At 36.6% G+C, this 18,399-nt stretch overlaps 1 protein-coding gene across 1 annotated transcript in view; it reads right to left on the bottom strand.

Moving 5' to 3' along the window:
• TTLL7 (tubulin tyrosine ligase like 7) overlaps positions 1 to 15,933 on the bottom strand; it is a 96,525-nt gene extending 80,592 nt beyond the window's left edge. The window contains exons 1-6 of the mRNA XM_037060985.1: positions 15,738 to 15,933; positions 15,408 to 15,539; positions 12,629 to 12,750; positions 11,734 to 11,801; positions 6,758 to 6,916; positions 2,478 to 2,694 (exon numbers count right to left, since the gene is read on the bottom strand). Of these exons, the coding sequence (XP_036916880.1) occupies positions 2,478 to 2,694; positions 6,758 to 6,916; positions 11,734 to 11,801; positions 12,629 to 12,750; positions 15,408 to 15,539; positions 15,738 to 15,762 (723 nt within the window). The 5' untranslated portion in view covers positions 15,763 to 15,933. The remainder of the gene's footprint in view (positions 1 to 2,477; positions 2,695 to 6,757; positions 6,917 to 11,733; positions 11,802 to 12,628; positions 12,751 to 15,407; positions 15,540 to 15,737) is intronic.
• Between the last annotated feature and the right edge of the window lie 2,466 nt (positions 15,934 to 18,399).

Raw genomic sequence — 18,399 nt, 5'->3', positions numbered from 1 at the left:
ATTACTATTACTTGAAATTAACTCATCTTTCCTCTCATATGTGGTTACATTAGCATACACCTTCTTTAAAAATATACACCTTCTGCCCTGGCTGGTGTAGCTCAGTGGATTGAGTGCAGGCCTGTGAACCAGACAATCGAGGGTTGATTCCCAGTCAGGGCACATGCCTGGGTTGCAGGCCAGGTCCCCAGTAGGGGACACATGAGAGGCAACCACACATTGATGTTTCTCTCCCTCTCTCCTTCCCTTTCCCTCTAAAGATAAATAAATAAAATATTTAAATAAAAAATAAAAATATACACCTTCTTGTCTCCTCTACTCTAGTCTCTCCGATCCACCCACCTCCATCTCACATTCCCCATGCCACAGACCTGGTGACTTTTTAAAGACACAAATCTCATTCCTCTTTCCCTTCTTTAAAGTCTTTCAGTGTTTCCCATTTTCTAAAGTTAAGCTTCATCATGCTAGCCATCACCTACAAGCCCTGAAAGATCTGGCCTCCAGGACTCCCTGTCCTCATTTAATCTTGATCTGTACTTTGGCCGTACTGAATGTGTCTGCTTCTCCAGACATAACATCCTCTCCTTCACCTCTGGGCCATTCCTCTGCCTGGAGCCGCACCGACTCCTGACTTGGCTACCCTCTCCTCATCCAGATCACACTCTACAAACGTGTCTCTAACCTTCATCTCCATCCAGGTTAGATGCCCTTGCTGTGCACGTCCACAGCACCCTCGGTCTCTTAGACCCCTACACTTAGCCACTGGACATTATAACTGCTCATTTTACTTTCTCCTTTCCACCAGCCTGTTTCTTCTGTAAGGCAATACTACTCTTCCATGGTCACTGTTTTTCCAAAACCAGCACATTGGCTAGAACACAGTACAGTTCAAACATTACTTGGTGATTGGCTATATCCAGACCTATGACCCTTAAAGAGATGATTCTTTCTTTTATCTTCCTACCCTGTGAAAACTGTGATAACTTCCTTATAATTTTTTTGCCAGGGAAAATGCTGTCAACACTTTTCAGTTCATGCACATAGTAATATTTATGATCAGTCATCAGTTAATTTTGAAAATACCAACTCTTAATAGAGTCAATTATGTGTATAACATTGAAGGAAAACAATAACCAGGCCTTTGACAAACGGGAAGACAATAATTAGGGTATTTGTAATAATTGTTATAATCAGTAAATCTAAAAACAGCATCAGACATTACTAAACTTTTAGTTAATAATAAATTAAAAATAGAGAATAAATTACAGATTATCTCCCATAAAGTATAAATTACAGTTTATGACTTTATAATAAAGTATAATAATAAATTATGGTTTGATCATCATAAACTATAAATGACAATTATCACTTTCATTGCTATCTTAGAGTTGCACAAAGGAAATCTTAATGGGAAAAAAAGCTACAAAAGCTCCCTTTAATATAGTTAAAAATCACTCTGAAACAGAAAATTTATGTCTCTACATTTTGTCAACGTAAACTTACCATTTTCTCTTTTGTTCCAACAAAAATAAACAACTCTACCCTCTGATAACTTTTGCTTTCCGTTTCATACACTTTCTCCCCCATTCTCTATATGTTTAAACCACACCTTCTACACAAAGGAATCAACACTGCTCATGTACCACCTCCTCCGTGAAGAGGTGAACACAAGCTACCCATATTATACTCAACTCCATTGCATTTAACTTTTTTATTACATTTCTACAAAAATCATTCCTACCCAGGGCCACTGCACACACATACGTGCTTTGAAATCCATCCGTGTGCTCACCATACGGAGGAGGTGACTTTTCCTGATTAGCCTCACTGAACCAGACCCTGGTTTGCATTCTAATTTACACAAAGCTGTCTGTAAATTAGAATTACTCCTGTTTGTGTACACAATTCTTCTCGACTGGCAATTTTCAACCTTTTAAACTAATTACTAAAGTTCTGCAGCACACCGAAAAAATATATTTTTATAATCTGTCGAAAAAATAGGTATGATTTTGATTCATTCACACCAGAAGGCTATTGTCATTTTTTCTATTTAACGATTTAAGAGAAAAGAGGTCAGGGTCCCTGACTAAATAGTCAGGTATTGCATATTTTAAAAATTCTTGCAGCGCACCTGTCACAAGTTACTGCTCCAGATGATAAAAACTTGAGAGGAGGCACTTCCATTCATACAACCTTTAGACACAATGTACATGTTGCCCTGGCTGGTGTAGCTCAGTGGGTTGAGTGTGGGCTGCGAACCAAAGGGTCGCTGGTTCAATTCCCAGTCAGGGCACATGCCTGGGTTGCGAGCCTGGTCCCCAGTGAGGAATGCATGAGAAGCAACCACACATTGATATTTCTCTCCCTCTCTTTCTCCTCCCCTTCCCTGTCTCTAAAGGTAAATAAATAAAATCCTTTTTAAAAAGTATATGTTGAACATATGAGTAAAATCATATACTCTGTCTGGTATCACTTACCAAATTGGACTCATTAGGCGGGATGTACTTCTCTGTTCCCATGCGCACCAGTCCGTCATGGTACAGAAATATTTTTAGTGGATCACATGATGTTACCAGAATATAAATTCGTAAATCAAACTTGTAACCTTCCATTAGGAAAGGCTTGTCAATGTATTCTTGAACAATCAGATGATCCTGAGATGGCAGTTTGTCACCATTTCTTATCAAAGAAATCCTAAGTTTAAAGAAAAAAATCAGAAGAACAATATGATATGGAGTCAAGATGTTTACAAAGTTAACAGATAACACTCAACAGGAAAATGGCAGAGTAGGTAACTCCAAATTCTGTCCCTTCACAAAAAGCAGTGACCACTAAAAAACAAAAAATTATCAGAATCAACTTTTCTGAAATCCTGAAAACGAAAAGATTATAAAAGATTGTAACAACAACAAAAACAAAAGCAGCTGAATCTACGTAAAACAGCTTTCTGGCGGTTTAACTTCCTCTGTTACCACCCCGATCCCCCAGCTCCCCGTTCAGTGGTGGCCTTGAACAGCAAACCATGTTTCCAGTGCAGGTACTGGTTCTAGGAGGAGCAGACTAGACTTACTCTTATGCTTGTCTGTTTTTTCAGACCTGTGTGGTGGCTCTTCTGCAAGACCTCTAAGGACTTGCTTTTACCCTGCCTACCTGGGAAGTCTCTCGGGGCTGAGGCGGCTACTTGGGGAGGCCATTATGGAGAATACCTAAAAGACAAATGTATTAGTCCTTGGTCTCTAGGACAACAAAATGACCACTGGGGAAAACAACAATCAACTAAAAAGATTGGGAGAAAAGTTTGAGGACTGAGAGTCTTTGGGGAACAGGGCCTTGAAACATTCTGACATATTTCTAGGAATCCCAAAGGCCACGCGCATGCCTAAGGCAGGTGCCTGCTCAGAACAGACCTGGAAGGCCCGAAGGTCTTACCTCCGGCTAACCATCAGGCTCTCTACAATTAGGAAGTGTAGGCTAATGCATACTCACAAATTGCTTAGTTGAGTACAGGAGGCATGCTCCAATACTAACACGCATACAGCCCATCTGAAAAGATGGGCAATTTGTATTGAGGGGTAGGTTCAAGGTGTTTAAGAAAATCTCTGTCCAATTGGTAGCTGCCCACTGACCTGACAGAAGAGGAACTTCAGTGGCCAGGTCCAGCAAATAATGCAAACTTTACAAAATTATTTCAGAAAGCTACTAAACAAATAAACAACTATAATCAGGAACAGTGACAAAAATATCCTACAGAGAGGAGAGAAGGTGATTTCCATATTTGCTACATTATAATATTCAAAATGTCCAGTTTTCAACAAAAAAAATATGAGTCATGTAAAGAAAAAAGAAAGAATGACCCATAAACAATAAAGTTATCAATTAATAGGAACAGTTGTTCCTAAGGAAACCCAGACAACGGTTTCACTGAACAATCAACTATTTAAATCTATTATTTTAAATCTTTTCAAAGCTAAAGGAAGCCATGAGAATGTTATATCACCAAATTGGGAACATCAACAGAAATAGAAAGTATTTTTTAGAGGGTGGGAAAGACAATCCAAACAGAAATTCTGAAGTTGAAAAGTACAATAACAAAACAAAAATTTCATTAGCAGGCTAAAAAGGTCTAGGAAGGCAGAAAAAGAAACAAAACTTGAAGACGGTCAATCAAGATTAACCAGTCTGAGGAAGAAAAAGAAAAATGAAGAGTTTAAGAGTTCTGTGGAACACCGCCAAGAATACTAACATGCACATAATGGGGTCTCAAAAGAACAAGAGAGGGAGAAATGGGCAGGAAGAATATTTGAAGAATTAATGGCTGAAGACTTCCCAATTCATAAAAACATAATAGTCGACTCATCCAAGAAGCTCAGTGAACTCCAAACAGAATAAACTGAAAGAGATCCACACTGAGACATACAATCAAACTATCAAAAGCCAAAGCAAAGAGTCTTGCAAGTAGCAAGTTCAAAGCTATTTGTCATGTCCCAGGGATCCTCAATAAGACAAACTCCTGATATCATGAGAGAAACAATATGGGCTGAAGACAGGAAAACAGGATATTCAAAGATCTAACAGAAAATAAAAGAACTGTTGACCAAGAATTCTACACCTGGCAAACTATTTAACATTAAAGAACAAATTAAGACAGTCCCAGATATACAATGCTCAGACAGTTGGCTGCCATGACACCTGGCCTACAGGAGCCGTTAAGGAAAATCCTTCGGGTTGAAACAAAAGGACACTAGAAAGTAACTAAAATCAAATACAGATCACCCCTAAAGGTGACTCCTGATAAATGTAAAAGTCACTATTAGTGTAGGCTAGGTTTGTAACACCTCATTTTTCCTACACTATTTAAAACATGATGGTATAAAACAATATAATTGTAAATCTACGCCGATGGGCAGCAGTGTGCATGATGTCATCTGTGACAATAAAAGGAGGCAGAGATCACAGAAGCAGCTTTTTAAAAAACTACTGAAATTAAATTGGTATTAATCCAAACAAGACTTCTACAAACTGAGATGTTAATTGTAATCCTAGGGCAACCATTTAAAAAATCAAAAAATTCATAGTAAAAAGTGGGAAATAAAATTGGTATACTAAAAAATTATTTAATACACAAGAAGGTAGAAACAGACGTATTGAGGAATAAAACCTATATATATAAAATATACAGAACACAAACAGCAAAATGGCAGAAATAAACCTTTCCTTATCAACAATTGCTTACATACGAATGGATTAACTCTCCTATTAAAAAACAAGATTTGGCAGAACGTATTAAAAAAAACACATGGTCCAACTATGCTGTCCATAAGAGATTCATTTTAAAGTCTCAATTAGGTTGAAAGTGAACAAATGAAAAGATACTTCATGCAAAGAGCAACCAAAAGAGATGTGAAGTGGCTATACTAGTATCAAAGGAAACACACTTTAAGATAAAAATTATTACAAAAGAAAAAAAGTATATAAAGATTTTTTAAAGTCAATGCACCAATAAGATACAATAATTATAAATGTATATGCCCAAAACAGAGCTTCAAAACATGTGAAGCAAAAACTGGTAGAATTGAAAGGAGACAGTCCAATAATAACAGGTGGAGTCTTCAATACCCCACTTCCAGTAATGGAGAAGACAACCAAACAATAGATCAGCAACGGACACATTCCACAGACGACAGAGGCGTACTTGACCCACTCACTCCAATACATGAGATACACCCCAGCAGCCCGGTAAAAACAGATGCTTTCTCAGCTAGCTTTTACACTGCTGTCAAATAAGATTAATACTTACACATAACGTTTTACCTATAAGTGCAAATACATATAAATGTAAATTTTAATATTAATTTTAACATTAAAATTGAGAAAATGTAAACTTCAATTACACCACCCAAAATTTTCTTTGCTACTAGTATACAACAAACCAACTGTATGTTAAACAACTAAAATAAATTCCCGCTAATATTACGTTTATTTTTTTAATTTTTAAACCACAGTTATAAACAATGTCTGATTAAATTATAACTGAAAGTTAAAGGAAAATTTGTTGAACAACAATTTACCTGGCAGCTACAGTTCCAATACCTTTTCCCCCACATTTTAAGCAAATGATTAAAATAACTCGTGTTTTTATTAAAAAGCAGACTCAGCCACATTTTTTAAAAGTACACTGCAGAAAACTAACATAAGCAAAAGGAAACAGGAATATATTATTCTGTAATCTATTCTCAGCTAACATGTCTGGTTCTTGGTATTTTAGCTCAATGTGTTCTCATTTACAATCCAATTACCATAGCTACATAAAGATAAAAACTTATTCGTAAAGCAAAGATACATGTAAAAGTAACTCCCTTTCCATTTCTTTCTCCAGAGCAATTTAGCTCAATGGTATCCACTGAATTTTATTCTTTAGTATTACTCCAAAATTATTATGAATGTAAATTTTATATTTAAAAAATAGAAAACATCTTTTTTCCTTCTATTTTGTTGTTTCTTATTAAAGTTTTACAACCTACTGGTTTAATTTTTAAATTGAATTACCAAAGCCTGTAGGGCAGATTAAAAGGACTTATTAATATTATTAAACCAACAACAACAAAAAGGACTTATTAAATATCTAGTTCCAAAAAAGCAATAGTTAGAAACCTATTCATTATATTTTTCATATTAGTTCTCAACCATGAGTGAATGTCACAGTTATTCTCCCCAAACTCCATTTTTTTAAAATATATTGCAGGTGAATAATACCTACCCATGACCCATCGCACCATTAGCTGGTTTTACTATAAAAGTTTTCTGCTTTCTTTTTTTCTTCAATTCTTTCATATAGTTCTGGAATTGAGTATATTCAGCAGGGAAGATCCATGTTCGGGGAACAAAGGTATAATCCAGAGGCCGTGACTTGATCATTCTGTAAGTTAGAGCTAATTATTACAATAATTTCTATTCAAACTTTTCTAAATTTTCTTTCTGTGTTACTGGCACTTATTATAAGGATTTAAATTCCTCTATTCATTTTTTGATTCATTCAGCAAATGTCTATTAAGCACCTACTAGGTGCTAGGCACTATTCTAGACACTGGGGATATCAGGGAAAAAAACAGGCACAGTTCTCTGTCCTGTGTACTAATTTACATATTAGCAGATCAAACATATTTGAGTATATACTATATGGTAGGCATTGGGGATATTAAGTTAATATGGTCTCTTCCTTAAGGAATTTACATACAAGTTATGAATTAAATACAATGTGATAGGTGTAATAAAGGCATATAATTCAAAATAACGTGGAAAGTGTCACTAACTCGGCCTCAAGAATGGGGAAGGGCAGCAGGAAATGGTGCATGGCCAGGTACCATTTATACTGCTTCTTTAAAGACCATTTATAGCCTCTGCCTCATCCCTACGCAGAGTTCTGATTGCCTCTTACTCCAGTGTTTTCTGGAGTTTAACTCCTTTTCTGAGGAAACTGTGAAGCCTTGAGTCAGTAAAGGTTTTGTTTACATGAACTATATGTGCCTATTGTGAACTATATGTGCCTACATGAACTATATGTGCCTATGTGCCTATGCATGTGGTTTCATGGCTTCGACATATGTCCCAATATTCTTGTATTTGCTACAAATCAGGCTGCCTATTTGATACATAACTTAAAGGCAATACTCTGTTTAAAATGTTTGCTTTTGTGAATTCCAAATGTTAACTATTTTGTATATATTGATTCCCAATAAAAATGAATTAGGAAAAATATTTTAAAATATCTATTAAAGAAAATCTGGTTGTTTCAAAAAAGGTTTTAAATTTTATAAGCATATGCAAATCTTTTATATATGAGCAGATATTGTCCCCAAATAAAATTTGCAAAAAAACTAAAATGGAACCATGGTATGCAGTAGGCAGAGAGGCCTAAAGTCTAAGACTAGGAGTTTGGAATACATAAGGCACTTGGCCTCCACAACTGGGGGTTCATACAGCTACCATATTTCAAGCATTCCTTCAAACACACCTTGTAAAAAAGTTATGTGTGCATTATAAGAAGGGATACAATTACCAATTCTATGTGTCAAACCCAGAGTAATCAAGGAGCTAAATAATCTTGGTTTACAACAGGCCGACACTGGCTGGTGTGGAACACATCTAAAGGAGGCCCAGGAGCAATGCTAATGCCTCTGTTTCTATTTCCAAAACCTTTCAATATGCTTATTATATTTTTAACAATGAAATAACATTAGATCAAGCCAAAGCTTTAATTAGTGTGAAATGATCAGACAGTATTTATGAATAACATTCTTTCAAATATATTTGGGAAAAATGAAAGCACACGTATATTCAAGAGAAACACTTTAGTACATTTAGGTAATCTAACACAAATCATTTGATGTCAAAATGTGCACCTTCAAAAGAGACATTTGGTCTTGTGCAGAAATTTGGGGATCTAGCATAATTTCTGCTCATTGCTCTGTCATAGATTTACTAAATTATATTAAACACATGATGTATACAACTATTTTTATATGACCAGGTCAATTTTTCTAGAAGATTATTTTTTCCTCAAGAAGAATTCCAAGGATCTATAAAATGAGAAATTGCCCTTTACAATAGCCTACGATATCCTCTACAAAGCGGCCACAACAACTCCTTCCAATAGCAAATCTGATCACATGACTAACTCATCACCCTCTCCTCTTCTTTGGCACTTCAGAATAAAACCCATAATCACTCTTCAGCTAATCTCTCTCTCACCACCCAAATTTCTGTGTTCCAACTACTCTTGGCTTTATTTCAGTAGCTTGACGATTCATGCTTTCTCTTACCACATGACCTTGGCCCATATGCTGCTCTTCCTGCCCAGAGGCAGTTGTAAAAGCCGTAAGTCTGCTTCTGTACCCAGAGCCTAGGACAGTGCCAAAGTATTTATTTATTAAATACTGTGTATTTAATCTTCTGTGTTTAAACTTTAGTCACCTTTCAAGTACTCTCCATTTGATGCAATACACCTATCAAGACAGTTTTTCCACTGCTCAAAGCAGTTTTTGAACTTGTTAATTCTGACACATTTCGTGCTTCTGCATAGGCAAAACATCTCCCTCTGAGGACTTTTTTCATCCAGGAAAACAAAAAATAAGAAAGTCACTTAGGGTGAAATCAGGTAAATACGGAAGTTAGGGCACCAGGGTCGTGCCATTTTTGGTCAAAAACTGCTGAACACTCAGAGCAGCATGACCAGGTGTGCTGGTAAATCACCCATCGTGGAATGGGCAAACGCACTGGAAGAGTATTACAAAAGAATTCGCTGAAGCTGAAGGCAACCTCACAACAACGCCAGCTGGTACACTGATACAGGTAGGTTCCTAGAACACTCACCTAGCAGGGGAATACTGCACTACCAAAGGCCTGCTCTCCAGAGGATGATTCCAGTTTCTGGGGGGCCCTCCCTTGTATTTAATAAATACGTGTTAAGTGAAAATAAATGACTTAAATGAAGTACATATTCAAAACTTTATAGAGGTAATTCCCTTTCCTCTTACATATATTCTTTCCAGCATTTCCTATGTTAACAAATTATAATGCCTACACGATATCCTAAGCCAGATACCTAGGAGTCATCTTGGAAACTTCTCTCTTTCTCCACTTTATTCTCAAGTTCTATAAAAGCTATATCCTTCATATTGGGTTGGCCAAAAAGTTCACTTGGCTTTTTTTTTTCAATAAGATGGCAACTGAAACGCAAACAAAGATTTGGACAGTATATGGAGAAGGTGCTGTGACTGTTGGAATGTGTCAAACGTGATTTGCGAAGTTTCTTGGGACTACTGACTTTCTGGCCAGATAATCCTTTGCTGTGGGCTGTCTCATGCATGGAAAGGTGTTCAGCAGCAGCCCTGACCTCTACCCACCAGAAGTCAATAGCAGGAGATAGCCAACTACTCAAAATGTCCAAACCAACAAAGTTATCGATGAAAATGAAAAAAAAAATGTGTCTTTTATTTTACGGAAAAATAACTAAACAAACTTTTTAGCCAACCCAATATTTTCCAGATTTATTTTCTCTTCCCCATTCCCACTCTACCTCTTGTTTGGCTTATTAGCTGCTCATTAAGTCTCACCTGGACGTTAACAATCATCCTCTCCAGGGCTTTCTCCCTCTAGTCCTACCCTCATTGAACCTGTTGTCTATATTGCCATCAAGATCATCTCAAACACACTATTTCTCTGCTTAAACCTATTAAATAACTCCTTATTTCTCTCAGGATAAACAGAAATGTCCGTGGAGTAAAGAGATTAAAGAATACATGATTAAATAAAAAACAATGACACGGCACGCACAGCCTGCCTGTGCCTCATCGCCAGCATCTTCTCAGGCTGGCTCTCCTTACTTCCTGTACAACCACAGGAACTGCATCAAGTTCCCCAGACACATCATGCTGCGTGAGTCTCTCCTGCTGCTGTCCTTGCCGTCAGTCCCTGGCCTTCTTCTCAAAGGGTGAAATCCTGACACTCGTCAATGCCTATCTCATATTCATGCACCTTCTCAGGAAGCCTCCCTTGCTCTCCCAAAAAACCCCTCCTACTACCTCTGTCACGGCCATACGCGGAGTTGACACTGACTCTGGTCGACACCGACTCATGCGGCACCACCAAGCTGTACTGTGTGTGTCAGCCTTCCTCCCTTACTAGAATGTGCCCTCTAGGCAGGGAGTAGGCCTTATTTATCTTGTTTACTTCAGGTAAGTAAACAAGATAACTCTATTTTATGCCCTTTGCTAGGGCATAAAATAGACATGCAGAGTTATCTGTTGAATGCGAGGCAGACATTTCACTTTATTTATCTTGTTTACTCCAAAGCTAATAGGCTCTAGAGGCTAAAATAGACATTCAAAAATATTTGTTGAGTAAGTGGATATATAAACTTTCACATGGATACATGCAGAAATTTCTTTAATTGCATACACACCTTTACTAGCCTTTCTCTATGAAAGCGGTCACTTTTTAAAATTATTTTCTCAATTTACCACTCAACTTTCTTAAACTAAAAAAATGTAATCAACAGAAATATAAACTGGATGAAAATGCTACAGTTCATTCAATACTTGAGTACCTGTGAACAGTTTTTCCCATGAAGGCAGATTATCACTCTTTGGATTGAAGGCAGTGGTCTCAATAAATGTATGTGCATGTGTATCCTTGCGTGGGCATAGATGGGGGAACAAAAATAGGCTTACAGTTATTTATATGAAAAATAATATAATTAACAAATAGTGCAAGAATTAACTGTCTTGCATACTCGCAACTGTAAACCTATGTTTGCCTGACCCTGTCTGTATGTGGTCTAGGTGTAGATGTGCACACACATGCCCACTGCAGTGCCTGGCTCATATTAGACACTCAGTAACCAGTATGTGAACACAATATGCACACAGGGCAATAATGCAACGAATGAGTTCCTTCAAGGTTTAACTGAAAATGAGTAAGTACATATTGAATAAAAAGTAGAAAGAACCCTGAGATCGTGGGAACCAAGATCCTGACCCATCTCTGCTGTTGATGATTTGTTTGACTGTGTGCAAAACGTTGCTCTGAACTTTTAGGAGCTTCCTAGCGCTAAAATGCTCTCTCTTCCATCAAAATATCATTTCAAATCAATGTGACTTTGTGAAAGACAGCACTATAATACTCAAAATGTAAATTTCTAACAGAGCTATTGTATTACAAGAAAAGGAAGATTACTTGGTCATATTTCTTGCTAAGAAATCTTTCCTACAGATCTCCCCCATTCCTGGGAAATGGTTGATCCTCTGGAAAATAAAAAGGTAAATGTTAATATTCTCAATGACTTAATGAATACATTCATTTATATTATAATACAGTTACCACCAACCTTTAAGTTTTCAGGCCTTAGTAAACAAACAGCTATTAATGTAATATACTTAAATTAAATGACCTACAATGAATTAAAGAATCTATAGTAATCAGAGAATAAAACTGCATAACTTTAAAGAAATCAGACAAGGGGGCTAACATAGACATTATAATTTCCTATGTTGAGTAACTGGTAATTCATTGTTGAAATTATTTTTGGCACTCTGGATTTACTATATTCATATAGATAAGCATTGCATAAAAACTGGTAAAAATGGACTTGTTTGTTTCCAATAGTCAAATCTGTATTAACACCCAAAATAACAGATGAAGAACTATACAAATGTCAACTGTCTAAAATTCTATGCATTTGACTTTTTAAATTTAAGTTTGTGTCAAATCCTAAACAAAAAAGAATGAAGCCAGATATATAACTGACATTACAAAGTATTTCCACATTATGATCTCTCTATACAATCTATTCCACATCACTCATCTGTAAGCATAATGCAAAACACAGGTCTAGGAAAAGTTCACTTCTATCAGTTCTTACTTAACGATGGAAAGATGTTAAATTTATATCTGAAAGGATGCAGGCTTCATGCTGAGTCAGTACAACTGGACAGCAACAAAACAGGCTATTTGGGTAAATTAGGACTGAAATTTAATACGTCAACATATTAAGAACCCTATCAAAGGAAAAGTATAAGGGAATCACTCAACTTCCCTAATGGCCAATAACTGGTCATGATTAACTCCCCACCTGGTAATTTTGCAGCTCTGCAATCTTCTCCTGCTGAACTGCAGAATCACACCATATAAGGTTACTCGTTTCATCCTCATCTGGAGTCTTCAGAAATCCCATTTCATCTATTACTAAACGAACTGCAAGGAAATGATTAAGTTAAACCAAAATCAAAAAACCTCAGCAATACATTCAATGGGAAAACATTTTTTGATGTACATATATAAATTTTAGCTCAAAGTGCTTCATTGGGAAAGTATCCATTGGTTACAGCATAAGTTTATTTTGAGTTACAACAATTTATCTAAGGCCAAATTATACTTGAAAGTAACTGCGAATGGTTTTTAGGTTGCACCCAAAATCCTTAGCTTCAGTCCCTACGATTTAACAGGTACATAACACTGTTAAAGAGGTCAGTGATTATTCATGGCACAAAGAAAACACATGCACAGCGGAGACGACACCTCCATCAGGAAAATGTACTTCCATGCCTTTTGCCTGACCTTGTGCTAGGTATGAGAGGAGAAAGGGAAAACAGCCCCTGATCATTATATATCATTAGACCTAAGCTATACTTTCTACCTCCCTAGTTCAAATTATTTTTAGCAGTTAAACTCAAGTCAGCATGTTGACTAAGAATACAAAATAATAAAGCAGAAGTCACTGCACATATTGGAAAACTGGCTCACTTATCTATCCCAAATTCTCTAATATTACTGAAAAGAATTTATGCTCAGAGGAAAGCTTGCTTTTTAACACAAACTATAGACTCTTCTTTGATTTATATATCATAATTGATAAATTGGTATTTTTCTTCCAATAAATTTCAAGTTCAATCTAATCTACAATAAAGATAAGCAAAATACTTAGGATAAATTTGGGGTTCCAACAAAATTCTAACTATACAGCAGTGCTTCAGTGTTTTATTTTTAAATGTTTTACTGGTATCCAATATGTGAGGAGAAATGAAAAAAAGCCACCAATAGTCCGAACTATTTGGCTCAAGTATGAAACTGATGAGCAAACACCTGTAGGTCTCAAGTCCTGGGGACTCACGTTTGTTTCTTGGTCGAAGGGAAAAAGAACTTTTTCACTCATCAGTGCCTGAGACACAGGCATTAAGGAGGGCAGTGACAGGAGGTGGATGAGGTTGGGAAGGGGGTTGCTGGGCTGATATTGCTGTGATCCACAAGAGGCTCAGTACTACTCGGGTTGTTCTGAAGGCCCAGGTGACAATGTCTGAGGGTCGGGAAAAGGGCTGGTCCTCTGCCACAAACCACCAAGCAGCTCTGGCATCCTGAGGGCTCAGGAGCTGCTGTGCCCCCTAGAGTTCATAGGGAGGGCGGGCACACCACAGCCTGGGAGACTCCTGGCTCCCTGGCCAAAAGCAAAGCTGAGACCAGAATAGAAGCTCTGAAGCAGACCTGTTCCTGTGCACATGAGACACACTGTCTGGGCCCCTCAGAAATAACTGGCAAGGCCTTGATGAGAGAAATGGAGCCAGAACCAACATGAAGAATACTAACACAACTCCGGCCCTCTGAATGCTTCCTAGGAAACTGAGACAGAACTGCACTCAAATACTCTCCTTTCAATCAAGGTTTCCCATGAACCCCACGAGAACTTTAAAAGTGAAAGGAGAAGTTGACACCACCCATCAATCACGTTTACAATGGACACCTTACTCTTGTTTTTTCACTCTGGAAAATAGGCTGAAATAAACCCTGAACCTTTCACATCTCACCCACTCACACCAACCTGCTTAAAGTCTTTTCCTCTGAGGAACACCTGTTGGAATAGAGCAGCAATTTCCAACCAACGTGCTGTGGCGCACTGATGTGCTGCAAGAATTATTAAAACATGCAAAACTTTACTCTTTAGTCAGGGGTGCTGGCTGCTTTTCTGTTAGATTGTCAAGTTTTAAAAAATGACAACAGCCAACACAATATCCATCTGGTGGAAATGAATCAAAATTATACCGATTTTTTTGTCAGATTGGCCAAAAGTACAACATATTTTTGGTGTGCCACAGAAATTTAGTAATTAGTGTATGTGGGCCATGAGATGAAAAAGGTTGAAAACAACTGGAATAGAGTATTAAAGAACCTCAATTGCACTGAAGTATACCACTGATTGTTGATGAGCTTCAGTGAATTACTGAAAATAAAACTGAGATTCTCAATGATTAATAAGGGTAAAAACACTAACATCCTTGGATTTCATATGATTTTCCTCAACTGTTTTAATGCAAAATAATTAAGAAAACAGGAATATTATTTGAGTACTTGGTATTGATAATGAGTTTTGTGATGCTGGCCAAAAGTATCTTAATTTCAAGTAATAAATTCCTCTTATCTGTTCTCTACACTGCAGATACTATTTACACATGAAAATTAGAATTTCATTAGTAAAGAGCAACAGCATGTTCAAAAAAATTTTTTAAAGAGAGAAATGTGTTCTTATTCTTTAAGTCAGGTACTCTTTGTTTAATAAAAATCTAAAATTTTACAGTGTTCATTTTATAGTTAACATTTTAATCGGTTTAATGCTCACATTATTTTAGACTCAACTTTAACATTCAGTTTAATCAAAATCACATTAATAACTAAAGTTTTTTAGTTTATACTCACATTTTATTTGATTATCAACATTTTAAATATCTCATAAAAATTTTATAGAAGGCATTTAAAACTACATTCATAAAAGATGATCATCTCTCTGAATGTCTACATTGTTTTCAACATCAAATTAGTTTTGCCAAGAAGTATAGAAATCTCATGATTCTTAGGAGACCTACCAATTTCAAACTTTGTCCCGGCCACATTTGCTGTGATTATTCCCTTCTTTTTCTTCTTCCTGACTTTCCTTTTCATAGTGCTTTCATAAGACAATTCTGTACTCAGATCCAGGGGAGAGGGTCCCTGAATAACTTTAAAAGAAATGTAAACCAACAAAATATCATTGAAATAACAAAAATCCCATACCAGGGAATACAAATGCCCTCCCCCAAAATGTAAAATTTTAAGTTCTAGTTCTTGAGTACCCAATTAACTTTTCATTCTTAAAAATAATCAGCAGTGATGCTCTATGTTTATATTTTGCGATGTGATTAAGTCAGTCTGCTTACCTCTTTCCTGAGGCAGAGATGGCATTTTTGCCTGTGCCGATCAGCCAGCACCGTGTCTCTGCACCAAGCTCTCAGGCAATCTGGACGGCCTACATGAGTCTAAGTAGGATATGGCTCCGAACCACTGAAAGTCCCTATCATGTTATCTTGGTGGAATACTCAGATTTCAGGGCAGCGAAGTTATGGGAAAAGAAGATATCTGTAGGGATTTTAAAACAAAGTCACTTAGAAAGAGCTTTGATGAACTATTTTCACATCTGCCAATACTATTCTTTTTAAAGTCAAGGAAAAATGAAAGTTAATGTAATCAATTGACAAATATTAACTTATTAAACCTTATGCTAAATGCCAAGTGATGGTTCCCTGTCCTAAAAAGTTCAGTTTAGGGGCAGAGGTTTTATTTAAGTCATGTATTATATATACATACAATAATAAATTCACTACCATTGACTAAACACTTACTTAGGTCACTGACACCATTCAACCTTTCAACAAAACTATGAGATAGAAGCTTGTATCCTGGTCTTAGAGATAAGTAAATTGAGCACAGAAAGGGAAAATCTTTACAAAGAAAGTAAGTGAGAGATGGAGACTAAAATGAATATCTCTCTGATGTCAAAGCCTATGGGGCCCGGAACAACCTTCTATCTAATGCCATAAACTTAAATTTTTTGAAAATGAAACACTGAAAGAAGTGTCAGGGAGAGGCCGCATGCTGACACACTGGAGTGTGTGTGATGGGGATGGGGGGGGGAGGGTAGACTTTATAAAATAAACCACATCTTATAAAATGTAAAAAAAAAAATCTTTAAAAAAAGGCCCTGGCTGGTGTAGCTCAATGGATTGAGCACGGGCCTGCAAACCGCACGATTGTGGTTCGATTCCCATCAGGGCACATGCCTGGGTTGCAGGCCAGTTCCCAGCAGGGGACTCACGAGAGGCAACCATACATTAATATTTCTCTCCTTCTCTCCTTCCCTTCCCCTCTAAAGATAAATAAATAAAATATAAAAAAAAAACCTTTAAAATAAACCACATCTGAATTGTGCCTTTAAAAATGAGAACAGGTGTGAGATGCAGAAAACAGGGTGAGTCATTATGATGATGATCTTATTTGGGTACACGAAGGAATGAAATAAGCATTTTTTAATGAATGAACTCATTTGATGTGGCTACACCCCAACCTGCCTTGTATTAATTACACTTCACTTAGATATTCGTTGTGCATCCATGCACACAGGTACTTATGCTTTTACTATACTTTACTGCCTAGTCTATACTATCAACTTTCCAATTTCTCCCTTCAAATTGTAAGAATCTTTCAGTCCTTGAAACAGGCCTCTAAACATAATGAAAAAGCATTAAACCTTTCATGATAAACAAAGGCATGCATCAACACCTTTATCAGGAGAGCATCAAGTTTATTAGAAATTCAGAAACATTCAGAAATTCAGTTACATAAAATATGTCTCATATATCACCTCAAATAGTAACTGTTAATAAGATTTATTATTTTAAAATTTTTGAACTTAATTTGTTCTCAGATATCATTTTTGCTAGAATAATTCTCTAGAATAATTGAATCTCAAAACTATAGAAAGATTATTTATTACAGACCAACTGTGGGCAGGTACTATGTTAAGAATCTAAACTATCTTACCTCGTTAACAAACCTGCGGCTTAAGTATCATTTCCACCAGTTTTCCAGATATGAAAACTAAGGCTAAATAAGTTAAATAAATCAAGGTAACAGCTTATAAATGGAAACCCTAGGCTTTGAATTCTGATTATCCCATCCATCTATTCACTAAGCCCCGCTATCTTCAGACACCATACTAGCATGTCACACAGATGTAAAAGAAGTTTGTAGCCCTATTATTGTCCATACTACAAATATGGGTGTGTTCTGGGAACTCACAACACTTCAAACCAAACAGTGAAATGACAGCAAATATCCCGAACCTGATCTCAGCTCCCAATTCCAAGTCAGAAATAGACTAAATTTCTTCTCAGAATAAAAGCAAGGAAAACTCTAAAGTTCAGATCGATTTATTTTTGGAAGCTCTCTGATACCCCAGGGAGGCAACCATTTGAGTTTACAAGTCCTTGTCCAACATCTTGTTACTGGAGTAAACAAAGACCCTCTTATGGTAACAGAGTACATATTACAGTGAAAGTAGGTGACAAAGTCAACAAGAGTTTAAGAACAATGTTTGTCCAACTGTATAACAATAAATTAGTATTTATTATAGGCTCTAAAAACAGATCTGTTAATTTCTGACAAACAATGAGCCACAGGACTCTGATCTGCATTGCACTCAAAAGAGCTATCATCCCTTCCCTCATCCACACAGGAATTTAAAGGCCTTAAAATTATTCTATTCATATACTTGTATATGCTCTAATTCCACTTATGGTTTGGTGAATGGCAATTACAGTGCTTTAACAAAGTCAAGGACTTGATTCTACCACCCCAATTCTAATCATTTCACTTTATTCTAAGGAGGAGACTTGAGATGGCAGATTGATCACACCACTCAGATAAGCCACGGTTACCTACTTTCCAAAAGTGGAAAGCATGTTTCAGTTACTTCCGAAATACTTTAAACCAATGGCTTCCTAAGCTTAGCTGCAAAGTCCAATCACCTGAGGAGCTTTTAAA

Source organism: Sturnira hondurensis, unplaced genomic scaffold (assembly GCF_014824575.4).
Source record: "Sturnira hondurensis isolate 20B ecotype Veracruz unplaced genomic scaffold, ASM1482457v3 Scaffold0013063, whole genome shotgun sequence".
In the NCBI taxonomy this organism is placed as follows: Eukaryota; Metazoa; Chordata; class Mammalia; order Chiroptera; family Phyllostomidae; genus Sturnira; species Sturnira hondurensis.
This window is presented reverse-complemented; position numbering and strand designations above follow the sequence as displayed.